The sequence below is a fragment of the Panicum hallii genome, chromosome 3 (assembly GCF_002211085.1).
Source record: "Panicum hallii strain FIL2 chromosome 3, PHallii_v3.1, whole genome shotgun sequence".
Lineage (NCBI taxonomy): Eukaryota > Viridiplantae > Streptophyta > Magnoliopsida > Poales > Poaceae > Panicum > Panicum hallii.
This window is the reverse complement of record NC_038044.1, coordinates 63,508,291-63,535,538: the sequence shown is the minus strand read 5'-3', so window position 1 is coordinate 63,535,538 and position 27,248 is coordinate 63,508,291. Positions and strand designations below refer to the sequence as shown.

General features: G+C 49.5%; 2 protein-coding genes across 2 annotated transcripts; one reads left to right on the top strand and one right to left on the bottom strand.

The window, feature by feature from the left end:
• Positions 1–10,243: 10,243 nt before the first annotated feature.
• On the bottom strand, positions 10,244–12,075 carry LOC112885654 (premnaspirodiene oxygenase-like). The gene is made up of 2 exons (XM_025951222.1): positions 11,251–12,075; positions 10,244–11,101 (listed from the first exon to the last, which is right to left on the bottom strand). The coding sequence occupies exons 1-2, from the start codon at positions 12,073–12,075 to the stop codon at positions 10,466–10,468; spliced, it is 1,461 nt and encodes a 486-aa protein (XP_025807007.1). The 3' UTR covers positions 10,244–10,465.
• A 966-nt stretch (positions 12,076–13,041) lies between these two features.
• LOC112885653 (G-type lectin S-receptor-like serine/threonine-protein kinase At2g19130) lies at positions 13,042–16,834 on the top strand. Its single transcript, XM_025951221.1, has 2 exons — positions 13,042–13,234; positions 14,503–16,834. Exons 1-2 carry the CDS (start codon positions 13,042–13,044, stop codon positions 16,782–16,784), a joined length of 2,475 nt encoding a protein of 824 aa, XP_025807006.1. The 3' UTR covers positions 16,785–16,834.
• The last annotated feature ends 10,414 nt before the right edge of the window (positions 16,835–27,248 follow it).

The following is a 27,248-nucleotide window of genomic DNA, read 5'->3' as shown; positions in this document are numbered from 1 at the left end:
GAGCTTGCGGCCGTTGTCCATGCTCTAAAGATTTGGCGTCACTATCTTCTTGGTAATCATTGCAATATCTACACCGATCATAAGAGCCTTAAATATATCTTCACCCAATCCGATCTCAACATGAGGCAACGTCGATGGCTTGAATTAATCAAAGATTATGATCTTGAAGTTCACTACCATCCCGGCAAGGCGAATGTTGTCGCCGATGCACTAAGCCGCAAAGCCCAATGCAATTGTTTGACCATGGGGCCTCCTCTTCATACTCTTTGTGATGAATTCCGGAAACTTGAAATGGGAATGGTCATGGAAGGTCATCTTGGTGCTCTTATAATCAAGTCCAATCTCTATGATCAAATTAAGGAAGCTCAAAAGAATAACAAAGGTATGGCCCGAATTCGTACCTTAATGAAGGAGGGTAAAGCTCAATGTTTTTCTTGTGATGATCAAGGGGTCCTATTCTTTGGTAAACGTATTGTCGTGCCTAAGGATTACAACTTGAGGCGCTTAATTCTCGATGAAGCTCATAATTCTCAATTCTCTATTCATCCGGGTAGCACTAAAATGTTTCAAGATCTCAAGCAAAGATTTTGGTGGACTCGCATGAAGCGGGAAATCGCTCGATATGTCGCCGAGTGCGATGTTTGCCAAAGGGTTAAGGCCGTGCATCTCAAACCGGCCGGTACTCTTCAACCTTTGCCTATTCCATCTTGGAGGTGGGAAAATATTGGGATGGACTTTATCACCGGATTGCCGAAGACTATTCATGGGTATGATTCCATTTGGGTAATTGTTGACCGTTTAACCAAATCGGCTCATTTTCTTCCGGTCAAGACTACCTATCGAGCCAAGCAATATGCGGAGTTGTATCTTACTCGCATTGTTTGTCTTCATGGTGTTCCTAAAACAATTGTCTCCGATCGTGGTCCTCAATTTGTTGCCCACTTTTGGAGAAGTCTTCATGAAGCCATGGGAACCGACCTCACTTATAGTACCGCTTACCACCCTCAAACCGATGGCCAAACCGAGAGAGTAAATCAAATCCTTGAAGATATGTTACGGGCTTGTGTTCTTGTGTATGAGAAGAAGTGGGCCACTTGTTTGCCATTCGCGGAATTTTCTTATAATAATAGCTACCAAGCAAGTATCAAGATGTCTCCCTTTGAAGCTCTTTATGGACGGCGTTGTCGAACGCCTATCAATTGGTCTGAATCCGGGGAAAGGCCTTTCTTTGGCCCGGATTTGGTGAAAGATGCCGAAGACCAAGTTAAGATCATTCGCGAAAATCTTCGCATTGCTCAATCCCGCCAAAAGCTATATGCCGATCGTCGCCGCCGTGAACTCTATTTCAAGGTCGGTGATTATGTTTATCTCAAGGTCTCTCCTTACAAGGGTACTCGTCGCTTCCGGGTTAAGGGTAAATTGGCACCTCGTTTTGTCGGACCTTTCCAAGTCATTAAAAGGATTGGAATGGTGGCTTATCAATTGGATCTTCCCCAATCACTTTCCACCGTTCACAACGTGTTTCATATCTCTCAATTGAAGAAGTGCCTTCGTGTTCCTACCGACGCCATCGATCTTGAATCACTCGATCTTCAAGCGGGTCTTACCTACGAAGAGCATCCTATTGCCATCCTAGATCATGTTGAAAGGAAGGTGAAGCGAGGTATGGTGAAATTCGTGAAAGTTCAATGGAGCAACCACTCCGAAGATGAAGCCACATGGGAACGCGAGGATCGTTTGCGTCAAGACTACCCCGACTTCTTCTTCCATGAGTGAGTCCTCAAGCCTCTACCACCGCACCCAACTTTCCTTAAGAAGTTCATCCTTCTAGATATCTTATATGTGTACACAATCACCATCAAAGAGAAATTAGGGATGTCCTACCACGCCACTCCACCCATGCCTTGTACATCCTTTCTCCGATGTTATCTTGTCTAGGTGAATATGGCCTTAATACACCCGAAGCTCTATCGTCTTTTATCTACCAAATCTCGGGACGAGATTTTCTTAAGGGGGGGAGAATTGTCACGACCCAAAACTTAATAACATGATTAAAATTATTAAGCAACATCATCTTGAGCATAACCCAAGCATCATCAAGCATCATGTGCATATTTTCGAATTGAGCTATTTAATTTTTCTTGCATTGTTCGAGTGTATGTTGGGAAGAAAGTTTAAATTTTGTTATGTGAATGTGCCTCCAAATAATTTATTAAAATACTAGATTTCAAATTGTGAATTATAAATATTTTTGTGCAATTTTTGGATGCCTAACCCGAGCCATAAAATTCTTGGAAAATCTGAAAACTGCAATGTTGTTTGATTTTTTGTGAGCAATACATATTAGATTTTTATGATCTTGTTGTTGCATTGTGTTCTTGATGATTTAATCTAGCTTCAGTAAAAATTTGGTGAATTTTGGAGCCTGGGAAATGCATGTTTTAGATTTTGTAAGTTGAACCGTTGCTTTATTCTTTTTCCCTTCTCCCGGCCCCACCTGTCAGCCTCCTCCCCCTCTCCTCCGCGCGCCTGGGCCCGCGCGTCAGCCTCCCCCTCCGCGCCTCCCGCGCCTCTGCGCCCGCCCGTTGGGCGTCCGCGCGGTGGCGCACGCCGGCGGCCGTTGGCCCGTCCAGCGTGGCCGCCGCCTCCTCGTCTCCCGCGCTCGCCGCTTCCTCTTCCCCTCCCCACTTCAAATCCCGTCGCCTCTTCTTCTCCCCTCCAACCCTAGCCCTGCGCGCCTCCGCCTCTTCCTCTCCCGGTCCGAGCCGCCGCCGCCGCCGCAATCCGCCGCCGCCGCCTCACCTCCGCTCGATTGGCCGCGCCCGCACCACCCCCTCACCCTCCTCGCTCCGTTCCGCCCGCCCGCCGCCCTTTCCTTCGCCCGCAGCACCCTTCCCCGCGACCGCCTCCTCCCGCCGCCGCCGTACTCCGTCGCACCGCCGCCCGCCGCTCCGCTCCGCCCACCCGTGCCTCGGGTGAGCCTCGCCGCCTTGCCGCGCGGCTGGCGCGCGCGTCGCCCCGCCCCCGTTCGCCCCCTGCCGCTCCTCCGCTTGCCGGCCGCCGCCGCGTCGCGCCGCGCGCGCGCGCGTTCGCGCGCGGGCCGCGCCGTGGGCGCGCCCCGGCCGCGCCGTGGCGAGTCAAGGCCGCCCCCCCTGGCCTTGACTTCGCCTGGGCCGCGCGCTGGCCGCCTGGGCCCGCCTGTCGGCGCCCAGGGGCGCTAGATCCGGGTGGATCTAGCGCTGGCCACCCCGTTTCGTTTATCATTTCATGCTGATTCTTGTAAAATGCGTAGAAAATGTTGTAGGTCTCCAAAAATTGTGAAATTTGTTTTGTTTGAATCCTCTGTAGTAGATCTGCTTGGATATATTAATTTTATGCATGTTAGAGTCCTGTATTTTAAGTTGTAATTTATTCTTGCTAAACCAAGTTAATGGCTAATCTTATTTTGTGGTGCTCTAAAAATGTCAAACTAAATATTGTTGTGTTCCTTGTGAAATGCTATATCTCATGGTCCAGCTCATATATTTGTTCCTGTACTGTTTGATAGGTTTTTAATGTGTTTTTAGTTTTGCTGCCTGCAATCTTATAAAATGAATAACTTTTGTTAGAAAATTGATAAATTGATAAAACCACTTCTGTTACTTTTTTTATCATGTTATCTGTCTCCAGTAATTGTTTGAGAATTTATAGAGATGATTTGAGCATCCTTTAAGATTTAACTTGAGTTTAGCGGCTGAAATGTATAAATATCATAAGTAATTCCACAAATATGTTTTTGATGCAAACTCAACTCTCATGAGTTTATCTCGAGATCCTCTGGGTACAGAAATTAAATCATGATTTATTCTTGCTATTTGTTGCATGAGCAAGTTTGCCTTCGGGCTTAGAATTTAATTTAGTAATCGATCTTATAGTGCTATGATGGTATTGTTTTCGCGTTGATGTGATATTTCTCTTCTATTATCATATCATTGCATATCATCTCATTTTCACATCATTGGCATCATCCTAATGCATACATCTCATTCATGCATTTTAGTGACCGAGACGCCGGAGGACGCACCCGTTGAGCCCACCGAGTTCGTTGAGACCGAGCCGGGAGCCGAGTGTGTGGTTGAGCAAGAAGAGAACCAAGGCAAGCAGCTAAGCATGATTCCTTGACCTATTTAACTTGCTTAAATTTAGTTACTTCACTTGGGTATCTATGCTTATGTTAAATATTTATCTATTGCATCGTTATTCCTATTTCCATGCAATGTCCTTCCTTGATTTTGTTATCCATGTCCTTGACACACGTAGCTAGTTGCAACTCAATCAACTAGATGCTTAGTCGTGCCTAGAGTTGGTAAATATCTTGTAAGGAAAGTTGGAATAGGATCACTTGTTTCACCCACATTTGATTATCTTAAACATGTTGTCCGGTGTCGGGTTGTTGGTTTGGATCGGTCTAGTTGGAAGTGTGGTTTTGAGGTTTGAGCGGAAGGTAGGGCCTAGAGAAAGGAGTCTCGAAGGCTTAGTCCGCTTAAACCGATTAAGGACCGTCCGTGGATGACCTTGGAAATTGAGCACTTATCGTACTACCACATATCCATTCATGGGGTGGATAAACCAAATACCCTCTAATTTTAATCGTTGATGCACGGTCCTAGATGCGTGGCCGTAGGGCTTTGTAGAGAGACTTAGGGGTGTCCCCGATGGACCTATGTAACTCTCCGCGCAAGTTAGGCGTGATGTTCAACGGTTAGAACTCGTCGGGAAAGGTTGACGCGAGTACCCCCTCACCCCACGTGATCGGTTGGGTGAGTCGCATGGTCCTTGTGTCGTGTGGGTAAAGTTGTACACCCTTGCAAGGTTAATGAATCAATTCGAATTGCCGCGCTCTCGGTTATGAGCAAGCTCTTTATCCTACGAAATCTTCGTAGAAGTTGTGGTCAAGTGGTTGGATGCACGTTCCCTCTTGTTGATACTTAGGATGTGAGTTATCTAATTAACTAAAATTTGAGGTGGGTTGGGCAAGATAATTAAAATACTAGGAGGCTAGATGGTGGAATTAGGGAGCTCATGCTTATTTAATTTACTTAACCCTAAAGCCTTTTTGTGAGCCTTCATATGCATTTTCCTTGACCTATTTATTCGCGTAAGTCTTGCGAGTACCTTTTGTACTCATGTTGCTTTCTCATACTAAGTTGCAGGTGAGCCGGAAGTGGTGTTTGGCCATTTCTACCCCGCCGAACCCGGCGCGGGCGAGGAATAGGCCAATATGGTCAATGGTGTCCTTGAGCAAGACGCCATTAATATTATTACTTATCGTTATCTTTTCCGCTGCGTATCGTATTTGGGATATCATGTTAAACATTAAACTTTATGGTTTTTATATCTTCTATGTTATTTGTGAGCCCGAGGCTTGTATCCCTCTTTTGCACCTTAATAGATTTGGAACCCTTTCTTTATGTCAATGTTGTAATGATTAATGGCTTAACTTTGTGTTAAAATTTGCTCTTTGTGGATCAATGGTGATGTATGAGCTTGTGACGGTATGTGCATATGCGTGATCCTGGGCATATGTTGGAGCACATACCGGGACTACCGGGTTTAATGTTATTTTCGGCGAAAAGCTAAGTTGGTCATTGGTAGTTTAGATGTGGGTTAACCCGTAGCGCGCCATTGGTGCGAGTGCGTGTTAGTTCTCATCTTTACGATAAAGACCGACGGTTTCGCTTAAAATGATATTAAATTGGGCGGTTCTCACACGGCGCATCCTGGCGGCGGGAATCGCCGGAGGGGCGCGGCCTTCGCCTGCGCTTTTGGGTGCAGCCTGCGGGGAATCTCGCGCGCTTCTACTCTTCGCGGGAAGCTAGTGCAAGGCATTGCGCAGGAGATGGAATGGCTGGTTCAGGTGGAGTGGAGGACGACGGCGTCGGGCAGGACGGTCGCGAAGAGGACGACGACGAGGGAGCAGAGCCGGCCATCCAGAAGAAGGGGTGTATTTGCAAAACTATAGGGGTCTACATGTAAAATATCCGATCACTATTATTAATTACGATCCAAACTAGGAGGTATTATGTAAATACCGGATCACGATTAATAGTCACGATCCGAAGCAGAGGATGTTTTCCGTAAAAGTTCAATCCAACGAAATGGCAACTGACCGTGCCCAATTGGTTGCCGTCGGCGAGCCCCGCCGCTGTGCATTCCAATCAAGCCTCTTCAAGATCGTGTGCCCCGGTGATGCAGCGCGCCCGCTCACCGCCGGAGATCCTCCCCTCGGCTCTGTTGGCCTCCAGTTTTGGCGTTTCTGCGAGCCATGGAGGGCGCCGCGGCAGCCAGGCAAAGCAGCTGATGGTGGCTCGCCGGAGAGCGGAGTTGGTGAACGGTCGGACGGGATTCGCTAGCGGCCGGAACATTTGTTTGTGCTACTGGAGCGAGTCCTCCTGGCATAGAAAATTGCATATTTGGGATTCCAAATATTGTGCTTCGCAGTTTTACCATTACAAGCATTGGCTTCACAAAAATAGGACTTCAAACATGTGACATTTGATTTTCATGCCATTATATGTATTTTCTCTCTTTTCTATTTTTCTTTCATGTATTTCGCAGGTGAATTGACCAAAATGCCCCTATTTTTTTCACCCCATACGTTACGTTTTCCCCGTCTGCAGCGGCATCTCTCTTCTCTTCTCCTCCCGTTCGTGACCCGCTACGGCCTGCTAGGGCCGCCGGCGCGCACTCGCTGCAGTGCAGAGCGCTCGAGCTCTGCTTCTTGGTGGTGCTCGACAGGGTGCCGGCTGCGGCCTCGGCGGCCTCCGCCGCAGCGCAGGGCGCCGGCCTGACTGTGTCGAACGCGCTCGTCGTTGTGCTCGAGCGCACGCAGGCGCAGCAACGGCGGGGGTGCCTCGAGGCCGCGCAGCAGCTGCTGCTCGCCGTCACACGCGAGGCCTCCTTCTCCTCCTCCGCCGTCAAGTCCACTATCGAGCAGTTGCTCTCCTCGCCCTCGCCGGGGGCGCCTTCCGCCGCCCCGGTGCTCGCCGGACCACGCCCCTCTCCCTGGCCCCCTCTCCGTTCCCTCGCCTTGGCGCCGGCAACGCCTACATCAACCCGCACCTGGCAGCCGTCGCAGACGCCTGCGTCGGTGCCGGGGACGATGCACGCGTCCCCGCGCAAGGTGCTCGACGTCATGCTCAAGCCGGCGCGCCGAAACCCGGTGCTCGTGGGCGACGCGGGGCCGGACGCGGTGCTGAAGGAGGCGGTTAGGAGGATCCCGACGGCCAGGTCCCCTGCCCTCGCCAGGACGAAGGTCCTGCCGCTCGAGGCCCTAGCAGGTCACGAACAGGAGGAGAAGAGAAGAAAAGAGACATCGGGGAACGAAAAGTAAGGGTTTTTTGGTTAATTTACCTGCGAAATACATGGAAAAAATAAAAAAGAGAGGAAATACACACAATGGTATGAAAATCAACTATTACATATTTGGAGTCCTATTTTTACGAAGTCGAAGTTAGCAATAGCAAAACTATAAAGCGTAATGTTTGGAGTTCTAGATATACAATTTGCTCCCTCTCGTCCTTCGTGAATCATCTTCCCTCGGCATTGATTTGATACGCACTAATCCCTGACTGTTGGCAACGATGTCGAATGCTCTTGATTTCTCTGCTCCAATGATGTTGAATAGCAGCAATCCAGCCTGATGGATTGATGCAGGATGGGATTGAAGTAGAACGTCGGGGACTTTGCCTGACGGACTGAACGTCTGAACCAGTCTGAAGTCTAAAGAGGAGAAGTGACCAAGTCTGACAGAGAGAGCATCATATTCAGAGTGTATTCCTGATCTGTCCTGTTAACATAGTTTCCCATAGAATAATTTCAGATTTTACATTTCTGATGGCCGCTGAGCTTGCTTGGCACTCAAATATTTGACGGCATTTTCTTTTGATCAATGCTCCAAAAAATTAAATGACAGAGAGATCTTGAAGTGAAGCATCTTATTATTATTTTAACAATAATTAGCCTGGCCGGCGGCTTATTTTGTAGTAAGCCAGCAATGAAAGAAAGAGGTAACAGTGAAACTGGGATTGATTTCAAGACTGATCAACTTTTGTTGGAATCATGTTGTTCGTCGTGACATGAGACAAATCATTTCAGGTTCGATGTTAAATGCATTTTTTTTCTTCTCTTGCATTTCTGCTGTAACGATGTTTAACAGCAATTTGAGTGTACGATAATTTAATTATCCACTACCTTACTTTCTCTGATTTCTGATTCAGGTGCAGTGCAAACAAGGAGGTCCATCAAGGGGGCATCCATTGAAATTCGTGCAGCTCAGAGCACTTCATCTCTTGCTGTCGGATCCCCAACAGGGCTTCTTCATTTCCTTGAGGTCACAAGACATTGGCACCAGGCAAACAAACACACAGATGTGGCGTGCTACTCATGGTTAGCGTGCAGAACTCATGGTAGATGAATGATACATGAACAACTATTAGATGACTTCGAAGCAACGGATGAATGCTTACAAGCCATACCAATAACAAAGATTATCATATATATATACTCGCTCCCATGCCTTGGATCGATGGCATTCAAAGTATCGCAAGAGATGGAGCAACTTGTATTTCTATGCCAAGGCCTTGAGCCCTTCATGAGGCCAATAAAGTATTGGAGGGAACCAAAGTACCATGGTGCTTTGACTTGTGTAGCCGGGTGCATGATTTGTGCCTCGACCATGCATAAGGGCATGCATGTTCTTCCACGCTTCCACCTGGTCAAATCCTTTGTCCGCACTTTAGAAGTGAAATTAATGCTAGCAAAGCAGTGCACTCATGCATGATTCCGGACGATATGCTTCATCTCAAATTGTTGGTTGCGGTCTATCTGATAGGGCTGATATAAAATGTCTGACACAATGAACTCTGAAGATACAGCGGTGCATCCATGGTACTCAGGGCAATCAAGCAGGAAGGTGAATAGCGGATGCAAAAAAACCTGGCTTGCTTATTTAGTGAGTAGTAATATTCAGTCGTCTAGGGAGCTTCTGGTTGCTAAATTAGCATAATATAGCGCTCTTGTAATGATCTCGGCATGAGGTAATAAATCGGTCACACGTTGTGTGTACTTCAACAATTTATTCACTACCGGAAAAAAGATCTTTGCCAAGTGTCAAGTGTTTTGCCGAGAGCATTTCGTCGGGCACTCGGCGAATAAGAACTTTGCCGAGTGCCGCGCTCGGCAAAAAAAACACTTGGCGAATAATAGATTTGCCGAGTGTCAAGCGCTCGGCAAACAATAACACTCGGCAAAATATGTTTTGCCTGGTGCCCTACACTCGGCAAAGACAGACACTCGGCAAAGCTCCGTCAGCTGCGAACGACAGCAAACGGCCGTTAGCTTTGCCGAGTGTCCGTGATCTGGCTCTCGGCAAAGTTCCCTTTGCCGAGTGCCCGTGATCTGGCACTCGGCAAAGGGTCTTGATCTTTTCTTCCTTCGCAGGCTACCCGAACACTTACACTTGTACACTTGTGCCCCCGCTGCGCCCCAGCCGCCCCGGCCCCTGCCGCCCCCGCCCGCCGCGCCCCGGTCGCGCCCCCGCCACCCCGGCCGCGCCCCCGCCACCCCGGCCGCGCCCCTGCCGCCCCAGCACCAGCACTCGGCAAAGAGTATAATCTTTGCCGAGTGTCCCTACACCAGCACTCGGCAAAGAGCATACACTTTGCCGAGTGCTTCTCTCAGGCACTCGGCAAACGTCCGTCACCGTTTCTTCCGCGCTCGGCAAAGTCTTTGCCGAGTGCCCGACAAAAAACACTTGGCAAAGAGGCTTTTTCCGACCCTTTCTTTGCCGTTTCCGGGCCTCCGTTTGCTGGAATCGGAATAGTTGAGAACAAAGTGGCGAACGGGTGCGTAACGCGTGGGAATCTGCCGAACAGTTCGGGCCAAATCCTGAAGAAAGCATAAAGAAAGCAAGGGCGTAGCGTTCCATTACCGATCATGGTGGTATCGGAAGCACCCCTACTCCTCTGGTCTGTCCACCTTACCTTCTGGCGCACCTCTCCTAACTATTGCCCATTTATTAGAATATATTATATATTATTCACTTTGCCGAGTGCAACACTCGGCAAAGTCTTTGCCGAGCGCTTATGTTATTTTGCCGAGTGTGTCAGACACTCGGCAAAGGAGACTTCTCCCGTAGTGATTATTAATACAATGATGTGCTCTCTCTGCATATTTGAGAAAGAAAAGAGGTTAATTCCTCTATATAACTTGAATCTCCATTCACAATATCCTCACTTTGTTACATTATGCATGTCACCGTTATTTAACAAAATCAGTAAAAATTTCGTTTTTTTGAACAGAAGTAGATAACTACAAAAAAAGATTCCGTAATAGAAGTATTGTTGGTGATGCTACGAGATGAAATACCACTATTATTGGTCCTATTCGGAGCCCCTGTCCTGTTACTAGTGACACCATCAACCGTCTAACACTTGAGCTCAAGAGGACCGTGTATAATGGGGATCAACCGCAGTGGCTCCTTCCGGACTACTGATACACCAACTGATGTCTCAGTCATGTCAAGGTCCTCGGGCGCCATGGCACCAGGAAGCTTCCAGTTGAAATAGAAGAGGAGCTGAGCCAAGCAAAGCTCGATGCCGGCGAGCCCAAATTCTACTCCGGGGCAAATCCTCCGGCCGGCACCGAACGGCAGGAACTCGAAGCTGCTCGTCCCCTTGTAGTCGACATCTCTGTCAAGGAATCTCCCCGGACGGAACGCCTCTGGATCCTCCCAGTACCTGGGGTCCCTGCCCATTGCCCACGCGTTGATGACCACCCTGCTGCCGGCCGGGATCGTGTAGCCGCCGAGACGGCACCGCTCCTTGCAAACCCTGGGGACTAGTAGAGGCGCCGGCATGTGTAGCCGGAGCGTCTCCTTGACGACGAGCTTGAGGTAGCTAAGCTGTCCGACATTGTTGTCTCCCAGGTTTGTCTCTCCCACCTTCATTTTCGTCCTCACCTCGTCTTGGACTTTGGCCATCTCTTTGGGGTTCTTCATCAGCTCTGCCAGTGCCCACTCTATCGTTGTCATTGACGTCTCTGTCCCACCAACAAACATGTCCTGCATCGTATCCATTTCATTCCATTAGTTGTTGATAGATTATATATATATTTTTTATGACACACACACACACACACACACACACAGAGAGAGAGAGAGAGAGAGAGAGAGAGGAGAGAGAGAGAGAGAGAGAGAGAGAGACTATGTACCATGATCACAGCCTTGACGTTGTCTTGCGTAATGCGCACCTCCATGTCTGGCTGTTCCATGGCATTGAGAAGCACATCAAGCATGTTCTCAGCGGTGTCCTTCAGCTTCAACTTCTCCTGCTGCCTGAGCTTCTTGCGCTCTCCAATGATGTCCTCGAGGAGCTCGTCGACCTGACGGTGCACCCGCCGCAGCCGGAGCCTCATCGGGACGTCGAGGAAGCTCAGCGACGGGAAGTGGTCCGACAGGCTAAACGCCGACGTGAGCTTCAGGCCCTCCTTCAAGATGGCGCCCCTGTGCTCGAACGTCTCGCCCAACACCGTCCTGCTGACGACGGCGCTGCTCAGGGCCTCGAGCATGGGCCGGAGGTCGACGGCCGTGCCCGGCGGCTGCCCGGCGATCCTGCCCAGGAGGGCGCGCGTCTCCTCCCTCCGTACAGGCGCGAAGGACCTGACCCGGCTCGCGGAGAGGAGCTCGACGACGCACATCTTGCGCAGGCGGCGCCAGTGGGGGCCGGAGGCGAAGGCGACGTCGGCGCAGCCGTAAAGGAGGGCCTTGGGCCCCGTCAGCTCCGGGCGGTGGGCGAAGTTGGCGTCCTGGACCTTCATGACCTCCCTCGCCACCTCGCGGGACGAGACGACGACGAGGCCGACCTGCCCCGTCTGCAGGTGCATCATCGGGCCGTGCTCGCGGGCGAGACGGGCGAGGGCGCGGTGGGGGAGCTCGCCGCCGGTGGCCAGGTGGTGCATGCTGCCGATCAGCGGGAGCTTCGACGGGCCCGGTGGGAGAGACGGCGTGGAGGAGCCAGCGGCAGCATTCTTGATCATGAATAATACTACTGCTGCTCGTATAAACAGGACTAGTACTACAACTACAACGAGCGAGACAGCAGGTAAACCAGTTAACATTTCCATAATGATCGTGTGTGTGTGTGTGTGTGTCTGTGTGTCTGTGTGTGTGTTTGTGTGTAAGCACGATGTCAAATAATATGCTATGCTGGGAGTGGGAGGCAACATTTATAATGATCTTTGATCGACCTTGCTCCAAGAACATTCCTCATATACTGTGTGCAGTCTCCATGCCGTGTAGACTGAACATAGATCATATCGTTGCCAGGAACCAACATTTCCATGCACGCCAGGACTCGATGGCTCGATCTGCATGCCGTGCAGAACCGACATCTATCGTTGATTCATTTCCAAGGTCACTGTACTTGGTTCCCGGAAGTTCTCTTGGTGCTTTTTGCTGGGTCAGCAAGTGCACATTTGAACTTGAATTTCTTGTGTGTGGGTGTTTTTTTTTGCCGTCTCAATTTTCGCCTGTTTGAATCTGAACTTCTTCTATCCAAGTCGTCGTTCGTCAGACATGGATTGGACGGAGCACGTACATTTGAACCCTGTGACATGGACTGGACTGAGCACGTGTACATTTGAACCGTTCTCATTTGCAGAGCGCGTGCCCAGCCCACCAGTCAAGAGCCGGCAGCCGGCGCCGCCATTGCTGGGCAGAGTTGTCAACTCCGTTACATGACCGGTTCACTCCCATCAACGTCGTGGCTGCTGCTGCTGGGGTTTGTTGCAGCCGGCCTAACTCCCGTCAACATCGACCGCACTATAACAACCTGATGAGTCCACAAATCGACGGCCAAAGTCTCCAACATGTGTTCGAGCTCTGCTAGCACGGCAGGACACATGCAGCAGGTCCCATAAAAGGGGCTCCTCGGCCACAAGATCAGTTCATCGAATTGGTAGAAGCTCTCTCTCGCTCTTCGAAGCTGACTAGCTTCCGCATCCATGGCGGCCACCATTACTACTGCCACTCTTGATTCGGGTGCGCTCTACATGCTAGCAGTCATACTGCTGGTTCTTTCTTTACAAGGATCTCCCGCTGGAGCTACCGATACGATCACGGCGACGCAGCCGCTCTCCGGGCAACAGAAGCTGGTCTCCCAGGGTGGCAAGTTCGCTCTGGGGTTTTACCAGCCAGGTAACTAACTCTTCATTATCCATGTCCCATCTGGATAGAATGTACGGAGTAGTATGCCTATTGATTGTCTTTTCTTTTTCTTTTCTATGGCATAATGTTCTGATTTTCTGTTTTGTCGCTAGATTGTTAATGTTAATACGAAAGATTCGTCTCTATCTTACTATTACTATTACTAATTAAAGACTCTTTTGAAGCCTCCACGTGAAGCCATCTAGGATGCTAGGTGGACACTTAAAAAAAAATAGAGAAATTCTAGAAATTCTTATAAAAAATAGAAACATCCGAAAATCAATCCGACAACTCTAACCATAATAGCCATTGGATCTACTATTTTTTCTAATAAATTATCCATCTCTACCATTAGGCTAAGGTAACTCCCTAAATATGTATCTAAATTACCCATCTATGTCATTATAAAAAATAATCTAAAGTAACCCCTAATCTTTATGCAAATTACTCACATATGCCATTATAAAAATAATATCAAATAACCTCCTAAGTTTTTATATGAATTATCTAATTATGTTATTATTAAAAGTTAAAGTAACTCCTAAATCTGAATCTAAGTTACATAATTATAAAAAAATATTAAAGTGCACCAATATAAAATTTTAAATTACTATATCTATCATTATTGATATATTATTTATATTATTGCTTATATAAAATACTATCCATGGCGTGTGTCATGTATGGCGAAGATATAAAAATACCAATTTTTATATTATTCACATAGCTTAAACAGATGGTTCAATTAAATACATATCAAATTCATATGGAGGTGCGATACAAAGTAAAAAATATTATTACTAACTAAACATATTACAACTAGACAATAATAAGTATATATCTTTAGAGTATTGTACATTAGAATATTTAATAGATGAAAGAGAGTATGGGCTAGATGATTATAATTATTAGCAATAAATCTTAGTTTTATATTAATTCCAATTAGTCCGTGCTCCCGCACAGTTGATAGGCTAGTATTTTTAATGTGTGGTCAAACACAATTCATATTTCCTTTATATATCTTATTGTAGTACCTGTTAGTCCTAAGAGGCAATCATTGCGATAAAAGTCGCCATCACTGTCGAGTTTTGGCTGGAAGCCTGGAACTGTTGACAGCAACCCAAAGTCAAAGCGATGATGCCAGTAGGCCTATTGACATCGGGTCTAGCTGACGTGATTGCAGTAGCCTTAGTTGTAGTAGTGTCTTTAAAGGTAAATTATGTGTTATATTCGGTGATGAAAATTTAATTTTATTATAGGTGGTGGACCCCAAGACAAATGGTACATTGCAATATGGTACAACAAGGTGCCGAAAGTCACTCCGGTGTGGATAGCCAATAGGGAGGCGCCCATCTCCGACCCGGCCTCATCAGTGTTGACTATCTGGACAGATGGCAACTTGGTTCTTCTCAATAAGTTTAGGTCCATAGTTTGGTCTAGCAACATCACAATCACTGCAGGAGCCTCCAACGCCACCGTCATCGTTGCTGTGCTCCTCAACACCGGCAACCTAGTTCTTGCACATGCATCCAACACCTCCAGCATGTTGTGGCAAAGCTTCGACCACCCCACCGACACCCAACTTCCCGGCATGAAGTTTGGACGTAACAAGGTCACAGGCGCGAGCGACCGCCAAGTCTCATGGAGAGACCATGCGGACCCGTCTCCGGGCATCTTCTCAATCGTGATGGACCCGAACGTCGAGGCACAGTACTTGTTCATATGGAACAACTCTCGGCCGTATTTCACCCCCGGGAAGTTCAACCCCCAGACAGGCGCATTTAGCGGCATACCAGCAATGACAGCTATTTCTCAGCCGAACTCGATATACTCGTACGAGTATGTCAGCAACGACAGGGAGGAGTACTTCCTGCTGACGATCAAGGACGACGCCATCTTCCTCCGCACCGTGATTGACCCATCCGGCCAGCAAAAGGGGATGGTGTGGCTGGAGGAGAAGCAGGACTGGATGCTGTACTTTGCGCAGCCCGATCCGTGCGCCGTCTATTCCTTTTGCGGGGCTTTCAGCTGGTGCGCCATGGGCAGCGTCCCAATGTGCAGCTGCCTTAGAGGCTTCAGTGCACAGAGCCCAACTGAGTGGAGCTCAGGAAACTACACTGGAGGCTGCACCAGGGATGTTGCATTGCCGTGCAGCTCGAGCGGCGGAAGCTCAGTGCCATCAGTGAGTAGAAGACATGAGGAGGATAGATTCTACATGATCAGCAACGTGAGGTTACCTGATGGGTCGCAGACCGTGCAAGCTGCGAGCAAAAGTGACTGTGAGGTAGCCTGCCTTGACACCTGTTCTTGCTTGGCTTACTCTTACAACGGCACCTGCTCTTTTTGGCACACTGATTTGATGAACCTGCAAGAAGATCCAGACAGCAAAGGGGATAGCATTTTCATCCGGCTTCCGGCTTCTGAGATCCCGCGCACCAAATCTACTAGAGGGCGGACAATTGGGGTTGTCATAGCAGTCTCTGCACTCGCATTGGGTGTATGCCTTGTGGCTGTTTCACGTCTTCTCCGTAGGAGAAGAAGGATCAAGGGTTTACATTACATTGGCGTGAACCTGACAGCTTTCAGGTACAGAGACCTACAGCTGATAACCAGGAACTTTTCTGACAAGCTAGGCGGAGGCTCTTTCGGCTCCGTGTTCAAAGGAGTCCTTCAGGATGGCACTGCTGTGGCAATCAAGAAGCTCGAAGGTGTCCGTCAAGGCGAGAAGCAGTTCCGGGCAGAGATGAGCACAATTGGAAAAATTCACCATGTGAACCTGATCCGACTGCTGGGGTTCTGCTCCGAGGGAGAGCACCGGCTGCTCGTCTACGAGTACATGCCACATGGTTCACTGGATGGGTACCTGTTCAAGACTAGCTCTGATGACGTACTTCCTGCTTGGAACACGAGGTACCAAATAGCCATTGGGATTGCCAAAGGGCTAACTTACCTGCACGACAAGTGCAGGGACTGCATCATCCACTGCGACATCAAGCCGCAAAATATTTTGCTGGACGCATCTTTTGCCCCCAAAGTGTCGGATTTCGGGCTGGCGAAGCTGCTAGGCCGGGACTTCAGCAGGGTCATGACGACGATGCGGGGGACCATCGGGTATCTGGCACCCGAATGGATCAGCGGCACGGCCATCACAGCGAAAGCCGACGTGTTCAGCTACGGGATGTTGCTCTTCGAGATCATCTCGCGGAGAAGAAATGTGGAGTACGGGAAGCAGCACACGGACAAGTTCTTTCCGATACTGGTTGCAGAGAAAATTCAGGAAGGAGACGTGAAGGCGGCGCTGTTGGATGCTGACATGAGGGGAGACGCCAACTTGGAGGAGCTCGAGAGGGCCTGCATGGTTGCCTGTTGGTGCGTCCAGGAAGACGAGTCGTCGAGGCCGACCATGGGAGCAGTTGTGCAGATGCTGGAGGGCCTCCTGCAGGTTAATATGCCCCCAGTTCCACGATACCTTCAGGTTCTTGCTGATTCTGCGGACAAATCAGCAATACACTCTTGGACCGAATTATCACCAAGCTTGTAGAGCGTATACATGAGAGAAAATATCCTATCCTGATGCATGATGAATTTTTCTTTATGATGTACACCTGTAAAAAGGTTTCCCATATAGTTCTCTGTTAATTTAAAGTACATATAAAATGGAGCATATGTACATGAAGCATCATCCCTTCATCTGATCTTCAGGATTCAGTCTTAAAGTTCAGTTGTATTGATGATTGTCAGCTCAGCTATACATCTGAAGAAGAAACGACACCATTTTACATCTTATATCGCCGATTCCTGGCCAAATGCCTAATATTGTTCCAACGACGATAAATCCTTTCGTTTCAGAGCGGCAAAAAATGACGATGCTCACCGAGTAATGCATGGTGGCATCAGTTCAGCTTCAGCAGCACCTCCTTAATTCGTTTCCTTCAGGTCACCGAATATTATATCTTGTTGCCTCTCATGGTGATCGATGCTGCGACAAATCAAGAACTTTGCAGGAACAGATTGGTCGTCTATCCTTCAGTCGTTGAACCCCAATGTTGCGTAAAGAGACAGGAGAAACGGCCGATCTCGGAGCTGTCGTCGGCGCTGCCCGGAGCGCATCTAGTTGCCCTCCTCGCCTGCTCTGAAGCCGGCCATGGCGGACAGACGCGGCGGTTTCTGCGTAGCCCGCGAGACTGGAGGAAGGCTACGGGAGATGGACGACCAAAAAGCGTGCCCTGGCAGCGGAAGGCGCCGGAGGGCGCGCCGTCGCCGCCGTGGCTTCGCCTGGATGCGGTGAATCACCGGCGTGGTACAGAGGAGACGACTGGGAAATTCGCGCTAGGGCCTAGGGAGCTTGAGCGGAGGATAGGCCAGTCGGTTCAGACGGCGCGGAGGACGCCGGGGTCGGGCGGCGGAGGACGGGCGCGACGAGACAAAGAGGGAGCGAAGATGGAACGGCGTTGTAGAAGAAAGGGAAATATTTGTAAATATACAGGGGTATTTGTGAAAATTATTAATCCCAAGCTAAGGGGTTATGCATAAAAACGGATCGCGACTACTAACCGTGATCCAACTACGGAGATTTCTGCATAAAATCGGATCGCGATTAATAATCGCGATCCGTCCGGGGGTTATTTGTAAAAGTTTCCGCCGGCAAATATGGTCGCCGGCCGTGCCCGTCTTCCGTCGGCGACTCCCGCAGCGTGTTCCTCATGTGCCGCCCTCTGTGTTCCCCCTCGCTCATGGCTCAAGATCCCCAGAGATGAGGAAGCACCCGCGGCTGGCTCCTTGCCGTTGTCCGGTTCGCTCGGGCGCCCCGCGCCTCGTTGCAGCCACCTGAGGGCGGCGCTGGGATGGCGGCCCGTGGATGCTCGCCGGAGACGGGATGGGTGAAGGGCCGCGTGAAATTCGGAGGAGGCTGGATTGGTTGTTCCTACTGCCGAAGCGAGTCGCGTCTCTCGTTCATCCATCTCCCTTGGCGTTGCATTTGATTGCAACAATGTCGCTTGAGATCATGAGAAATGGACTGATGGCAGCAATGCCGGATGCTGCCAATGGTTTCTTTGCTCTATTGAATGTTGCGATGCGAGATCGATGGAGATCTTCAGGGACTCGTGCCTGACAGACCGAGCTCTGAACTCTGAACAGGACACTTCTGTCTTCTGACAGACAACAGACCTCCAAATTCAGTTTTTCAGACTGCTTTCATCATTTTTTTAATTTTTTTCTCGACTGATAGCATGATTTCTGATAGAGTACTTTCAAGTGCTACAATCTTGCTTGGCATACAAAGATGTTTCTTCTGATTCTACTGCTGATTCTGGTGCAATGTGAACGACATCAGTATTTTTAGCTCAGCCGCTCTTCATTTTCTGCAGCCTGCAGGTCACACGACATTGCACGGACGATCACGTGATTGTGCGGTGCACTCAGTCACAGGATACATGACTGTTGAAGTGGGAAACATTTCCTGGATGCCTTGAAGCAACAGTAGCATGATCACAGCCCAGCTAGAATGAATCCAACAACAAATTACAGGTGTTTCACTGGACGTGCATCTTGGACTCTAGGTTTATTGGATATCAATCACAGTAACAACAAACCCACCTGGGTTGGGAAATGGAAGTATTATTATCTAGAAAAAAGTGTTTGAAAAAATGAAGATGAGAGTCTGCGGCCCATAGACCTAAGGAGCAGTGCTGCATGGGCCAATCTAGGGCCCAAGTACCTCAGCTGTTGGGCCCAAATTTTTGGACCCGTCGAATGAATTTTATGGTAGCACCTGCTGGAGCACGCTCCCTCTCGGTAGGGGATGGCAAGGCGCACAAACTCGCTGGATTTTGCTATTCCAAATCCGTTATCGTGAAAATTATTTAGATCTATTAAAAATCTATACTTATGATGGGTATAAAATCTTGTCCAAACCTAAATCTGTTGGGTTAACGGGTACCCACAGATCGCCCACGGATCATCCGTGATCGAGGATATTCCTTTACGTATTGGTTGCACTTTGCCATGATATAAGCTTGTCAATGATCAATACGTGCATATTCTTCTCATTATCAAGTGTACTTCAATTTAAACAACTAAGAAAGATAATACATTTACTAAGCAACAAGTTATAGTTTGCATAAATATAAAATAAGCAATAAGTTCATAATTTATTGGATGAAGATACTAGAGGGAATAAAATTACATGTAATAAATTTACTACTTCAAATGATAATGGTATTAACAAGTTTGTTATAAATTTACAATAAAATAGTAGTATTGAAATCAAGTTTGTTACAGGTTCAACAACAACAACAACAACTTAGTCTTTTGTCCCAAGCAAGTTGGGGTAGGCTAGTGATGAAACCCACAGAAAACAAGAATAAGAAACACAAAAAGGGCACAAGCCAAAAGAAGAGTTAGGGGTTAAACAAAAAGTAACAAAGGTCACGGTTCAAGTACGTTAATTGCTAATCTCCAAGCGCTCCTATCCATAGCTAATTCCTTAGCGATATTCCACTCCTTAAGGTCTTTCTTAACCGTCTCGTCCTAAGTTAGTCTAGATCTACCTCTACCTCTCTTTACATTATTGCCCCGCTTTAAAACTCCACTACGCACCTGCGCCTCGGGAGGCCTCCGTTGTACATGTCCAAACCATCTCAACCGATGTTGAATCAATTTCTCATCGATAGGTGCCACCCCGACCCTATCTCGAATCTCTTCGTTCCGGACTCTATCCCTTCTTGTATGCCCGCAGAACTAACGCAGCATACGCATCTCTGCTACACTCAGTTACTGGACATGTCGCCTTTTTGTAGGCCAACATTCAGCACCGTATAGCATCGCTGGGCGAATCGCCGTCCTATAGAACTTACCTTTTAGCCTCTGTGGTACCTTCTTGTCACAGAGGACACCCGAAGCCTGCCGCCACTTCAACCACCCTGGAGAAATTCTATGTCTAACATCTTCATCAATGTCTCCATCTTTCTGAAGCATTGATCCTAGATACTGGAAAGTATCCTTCTTGGCCACCACTTGACCTTCGAGGCTAACGTCCCCATCGTCATGCCCAGTCGGGCTAAAGTCGCACATCATATACTCGGTCTTGGTCCTACTCTGAAGCGTCCCCCCATCAGGGAAGACTTAAAAGTGTTGCTTTATTAGTCTCAGGAGGCTGATAACACTTTTATTACATCAGATGGTACATCACCGTACAACTCTGCGCGGTAATGGGCAATGGAGCGCCACTATCGCGAGGATTACAACTAAAACCCACACTACTACACTAGCTACGAAAAGAGGATCATCAGAGTCTTGCGCCATGCGGAATCCAACGGTAGCCTCAACCACAGGCAAGACTGGGTGCAGGACGAAACCCTACTCGTTGTCTTCGGGGACGTAGTCTGGGTCTTCCACTGTAAAAGTAAGAAAGGGGTGAGTACAAACGTACTCAGCAAGTCCAATCACACCCACGGAGAGGGTATAACAGAATTTAATGCATAGAATAATCCAAGGGTAAGGTTATGTTTCATTTGCGGAAATCTCATTTGTATGCAAGGGTTCGTTTAAAAACAATTTTCCAAAACAAGTTTTGTTAGCATCAAAGAACACACGAGGTTGATCCACACAGGATCCACGTTTTAAACTGCTACCGGACTCCCCGCCCGCCATAGCACACGGCACAACTGCCGGACACTTTTCCAAACAACTCACACCAGCCCCATTATTCGCAGAGAAACACTAGTTATGTGACCACACCGTAACTTGCCCAATACCGTGGGCACGGCTATTCGAATGGATTTTAACTCTGCAGAGGTGTGCAACTTTACCCATGGGTGGGGTACCACAACCCGATCACCGTAGTGTCGGTGCAGATCCCATCAAAGCCATTACCCACCTTAGCTAACCTGACTAACCACCACGGGATCCATCAAGAGGTCATTCGACCTAACTCCGAGGTTTAACCGGGGCATAAGTCACACAAAGCTTATCCCTTCTCCTTGATCACCCGTTGCTCTCAGCTCTCCTGACGGTTATCAGGCTAACTAGTGGGATTCATGCTAAGCCGTTGCCCATACAACGGTCAAGTGGTTTGCACGACAGGAAGCTAGGTGAGATGACACATCAACTCGGTCCTTAGGGGTGACAGGATGGATATCTCCCTTCCTTGCCCTACCACACAGGTACGAGCACACCAACGGCAATTCACACAGAAGTGCCATCCACCCCGTCCGACTCGTCTTTCAAAACCATATTTTATCCCTTCCCGCACACACACACACTTTCTTTATAAAATCGGGTGGTTAGGGTTTGGCTATCTCAAACAAGGGGGACTATACTACCATGTTTTCAACACCCAAAGCCATGCAAGTTTATAAAACAGGCCACTGGGTTGTGTTTATAAAAACTAGGATAAAAACATGCATCAAAGGGCGGAATTGAACTTGCCATTGTCAAACTCTTGCGGGAGGTCCTGATCGTAGCACTGCCCCTCGGGCTCGGAGTCACGGAGCTGGTCCTCGTTCGCTTGGTCACAGTTGAAGCCTTCCTCGTTCACTCCGTGTCCTACGACGCAAACAAACAGACACACAATCAAGCACAAGAACTAAAAGCTTTTATCGTTGAGCTTGAATCGGAAATAATTTAGTTACGGGGGTAGGGTTAATATTTTTGGGTGGTTTCTTAATGGCATGGCTAGAACTATACTATAAAGGGTGTGGTAAAGTTTCGGGTCGATCGGAGGTTGTTTCGCACATAAAATGACGAGTTAAAGGTGGTTTCAGGGGTTAAACGGGGTCTAAGGGCTTGTTCGTAATTATCCAGAAAGAGTGAGGACTTATTTACGATTTCCTAAAGATACCCTGAGTATGTTAAAGTGTGTCGAATATAACTAGGTTTGCGTATTGAGGGGTTTGGTTTGAATTAACGGAAAGGGTAGGGCTTCTTTTGCAAAAGGGAGTGGTTAGGGAAATTCCTTTGGGAAAAACAGGAGAGAGGGGGGGTTTTGGGCAAATAGCCCCTTTCTTCCTCCTTCCTCCCGCACAGAGCAGAGGAGGGAAGGTGGGGCGCCGGCGGCGGCCCATCCCGGCCGGCCAGGGCACGGCGGCGGTCCGGGGGTGGGGGAAAAGAGTGAGGGGGCACGGGGATCCCATCCCCGGCCTCACCTTGGCTCGGGTCGCAGCGAGGGGGGCTGCCCACGGAAGCAGGGGCGGCGGCGCAGGGCGGCTCGTCGGGGCGGCGCTGGAGCAAGGGAGGTGAGGGTTTGGGCGGGCGGTGGCGGTGGTGAGGTGCTGGAGGTGCCCCTCGGCCCTTTTATAGGTGGCCGAGGCGGTGGGGCGGCGGGCTCGGCCGGTGGCGGTCGCGGGCGGCCATTAATGGAGTTTGGCTGCTCGCGGCCGTCGTGACGCGGCGTGGCGGCGGGGCGCAGGCGCCGAGGGCACGTGGGGGGGTGCTGTGTGACCACAGTGGCGAGCACGCGTGCGGGGGCGGCAGAGGGGGTAGCGGCGGGCGGCGCGGCTGGTGACGGGCGGCGCGGCGTCGCGTGGCGCGACAGCGGCGGGCGGCGCGGCGTCGCGGGGCCGGACGTGCGTGCGGCGCGGCGAAGCGCGGGCCAGAGCGGGGCCGGGGCGCAGGCGCGGCGCGGGCGGCGAGGCCGGGGCGGCGCAGCGAGCCGCGCGGTTGCGCACGCGTGCCGTGGCCGTGCGCGTGCGTGCGCGTGGATCGCGTGCGCGCGGTCCGGCGGTGCGCGCGCGTACGGCGGCGTGCGTGCGAGAGCGGGAGCGCGAGGGCGCGTGCGCGAGGGGAGAGAGGGGGGGTGTGGTGGCGTGGCCCGGGAGGTGAGGGCCTGTGGTGCTCGGGAGTAGAGAGAGGAGGGGGAAACAGGAAGGAAGGAGAAAAGGAAGGGGAGGGAAGGAAGAAAAAGAAGGGAAGGAAAAAGAAAAGGAGGAAGGGAAAAGGAATAGGGAGAAAAAGAGAAAAGAAAAAGAGGGAGGGAGGAGTGCCGGCGCCGGTCGCGGCGGTGACCGCGGCCGGTCGGCCATGCGCGGGGAAGCGCGTAGCGCGAGGAGAACAGCGAGGGGAAAAAGAAGACGCGTCGGCGCCAATCGCGGCCGCAGCCGCGGCCGGTCGGCCACGCGCGCGGTATTCGCGCGAGGGAAAGGAGTCGCGCCGGCGCTAATCCCAGCGGGCGGTTGCGCGTGGGCAACAAGCCATCGAGCGACGCGGAGCGATCAGTTAGAGTTAGGGTTTTGACATCGAATCGTTTTTACTACTCTAGCGCATGATTTAATTAAGTGAATTTTCGGGGCGTCACAAACCTACCCCACTTAAATGAATCTCGTCCTCGAGATTCGGCTGGCTCCTGAACAAATGGGGAAATTCCTCCTTTAGAGCCTCCTCGCGTTCCCAGGTTGCTTCCTCTCCTCCGTGTCGGCTCCATTGAACCCTGCATATCCGTACTTCGGAGTTTCGTGTCCTCCTAGTGACAGTGTCCAGAATTTTGATCGGTACTTCCTGGTATCGCAGATCCGGCTGCAGATCTATTGTTTCCACCGGCACGTGTTCTCCCTCGGGTGCTCTCAAACATCTTCTTAATTGCGAAACATGGAATACTGGGTGTATATCCGACATTTCTTCTGGTAACTCCAGTTGGTAAGCCACGGCTCCGACTCTCTTCAGAACTCGATACGGTCCAATGTATCGAGGGGCCAATTTTCCTTGTACTTGAAACCTTCGTGTTCCTCGAATGGGTGAGACCTTGAGATAAACAAAATCGCCTGTGTTGAAACTTATTTCCCGCCTCTTCTTGTCTGCATAGCTCTTTTGTCGGGACTGAGCTGCTTTCAATTTCTCGCGGATCTCCACTACCTTTTCTTCTGCTTCTTTTATAAGAGCGGGTCCTACTAGGGCACGTTCCCCAACTTCTGACCACATCAAAGGGGTTTTGCACTTCCTCCCATAGAGGGCTTCGAATGGTGACATGCCTAAGCTGGCTTGGTAACTATTGTTGTATGAAAATTCTGCGTAAGGCAGACTCTGCTCCCAGTCCTTTCCGTAGGTCAGGACACATGCTCTCAGCATATCCTCCACAATCTGATTTACTCTCTCAGTTTGACCATCCGTCTGCGGGTGATATGCGGAGCTGAAATCTAACTTAGTGCCCATGGCTTGATGCAAGCTTTTCCAAAATCTAGAGGTAAATTGGGTTCCTCTATCTGAGACAATTCTGCTAGGCACTCCATGTAACTTTACTATATTTTCCACATAAAGCTTTGCCAGCTTTTCTCCACCGTAATTAGTTCGTACGGGTATGAAATGAGCCGATTTAGTGAGTCGGTCCACTATTACCCATATGGAGTCGTGCCCCTTCTGCGTTCTGGGCAGACCCACTACAAAGTCCATTCCTATTTCATCCCATTTCCAGACCGGGATAGGCAAGGGTTGCAATAATCCTGCCGGCTTTTGATGTTCGGCCTTGATTCTTTGACAGGTATCACAATGTGCCACAAATCGTGCAATATCCGCTTTCATCCCATTCCACCAATACTTTTGCCTTATGTCCATATACATTTTGGTGGATCCTGGGTGGATGGAGTAGGCCGAGTTATGGGCTTCGTCCATGATCATCTGTCGGATGTCTCCCTTCTGGGGCACACAAATCCTATTCTCGTACCATAATGCCCCCTTATCGTCTACTCTGAAGCCCGGCGCTTTGTCTTCTCCAGTTTGTTTGCAGATCTTCATTAATTCCTGATCCGAGCTTTGAGCCTCTCTAATTCTATCCTCTAGTGTTGATTGGACGCTTAGCACATGGCTGGAACCTCGAGGAACAATGTGCACATTCAATCGCGCCATTTCCTCGCGCAGGTTGTCATCCTCGGGTCCATAGCTTTTCCGACTTAAGGCATCGGCTACTACGTTTGCTTTCCCGGGGTGATAATGAATTTCCAAGTCGTAGTCCTTGACCAACTCCAACCATCTTCTTTGCCTTAAGTTTAAATCCGGCTGGGTAAAGATATACTTCAGACTCTTGTGGTCGGTGTAAATCTCGCACTTATTTCCAATCAAATAATGCCTCCAAATCTTAAGGGCATGCACTACGGCTGCAAGTTCCAAATCATGGGTCGGATAGTTCTGCTCATGGGTCCGGAGTTGGCGGGAAGCATATGCAACGACTTTCCCGTCTTGCATCAGCACACACCCTAATCCTTGTCGGGATGCGTCACAGTAAATGACAAAATCCCGGTGAATGTCCGGTAGGGTCAGTACTGGGGCGGTTGTCAGCCTTTGTTTCAACTCCTGAAAACTTCTTTCACAACTTTCTGTCCAAGCGAACTTCTTCTCCTTCTTAAGAAGTTCCGTCATGGGTCGGGCTATTTTGGAGAATCCCTCAATAAATCTCCGATAATACCCGGCTAATCTAAGAAAACTTCTGATTTCACTAACGTTGGTCGGTCGCTGCCAGTTGGAAACTGCTTCGACCTTCTCTGGGTCCACTGCTACGCCTTCCGCGGTTAGAATGTGACCAAGGAAAGCTACTCTCTCCAGCCAGAATTCACACTTGCTAAACTTGGCATATAGCCTATGGGTTCTCAGCTTTTCCAATACTACCCGCAGATGTTGCTCATGTTCCTGAATACTCTTGGAGTAGATAAGTATGTCGTCGATAAAGACTACGACAAACTTATCTAGCTCGTCCATAAATATTTTGTTCATGAGGTTCATAAAGTAGGCAGGGGCATTGGTTAGTCCGAAGGACATTACAGTGAACTCAAACTGCCCGTAGCGGGTGACAAAAGCTGTCTTAGGGATGTCACTTTCCCTAATCTTGAGCTGAAAATATCCTGACCTTAAATCGATCTTGGAAAAGTACTTGGCTCCTTTTAGCTGATCGAAAAGGTCATCAATCCTGGGGAGGGGGTACTTATTTTTAATGGTAACCTCATTCAGTGCTCGGTAATCTACACACAACCTCATACTCCCATCCTTCTTCTTGACAAATAGAACTGGGGCTCCCCACGGCGACGAGCTGGGTCTAATGAAGCCAATGCGTTGCAGTTCTTCTAGTTGCTTCTTTAATTCTGTCAACTCAGAGGCTGCCATCCTATAGGGTCTCTTGGCTATGGGGGAGGTTCCGGGGATAAGGTCGATGACAAATTCTATATCCCTGTCTGGTGGCATACCGGGAAGTTCTTCGGGAAAAACATCTGGGTATTCGTTTACTACCGGGACTCCTTCTAAGGGCTGGGCTTCCACGCTAAACACCATCGGATCAAACTTACTATCCCGGGTATGGCAGATCACTTGTACTCCTTCAGGGTTTGTTAGGTGTACCACTTTGTCGGTACAGCCTATGAGACCATTGTGTCGGCTTAACCAGTCCATTCCAAGGATCACGTCTATTCCCCCAGACTTAAGTACTACTAAATCTGCTAGAAATTCTACCCACTTAAATTGATCCTTACCCGTGGACAGCCTAATTGACAATTGATGTCGCCCCCAGGCGTCCGGGTCAATAGAGGTGTTTTTAGTAGTACTGTGGGTATTTTGTGTTTCTCCACAAAGCTTGAGGATATGAATGAGTGCGATGCTCCAGAATCGAATAACACTGTTGCCAGAGCTGAGTTGACTAGGTACTCACCGAGCACTACGCCCTGGGCTTCTTGAGCCTCCTGCGCGTCGATGTGATTGACGCGGGCTCGTCCAAATGATTGCTGAGGTTGCTTCGTCTGCTGACTGTTGTCGTTGTTGCGGACGGGCACCCTGTTGGCATCGGTCAGAGCTGATCTGGGTCCATTCACCGTGTTGGAGAAGGCTGAGGTGGCCAGCTTATTCTTGGCGTAAGGGCAATTGGCAATGTAATGCCCCACCTCGCGGCAGTTGAAGCAGGCCCTAACATTGTTGTTGTCAGGGGCGACCTGACTTGCATTGCTCTGCGAGGCCCTCGTGGCATTCTGACTCCTAGGCGGGGCCTGTGATCCTGTCACTTGGGACTGAGTCCTATACTGCATCGGGGCCTGAGACC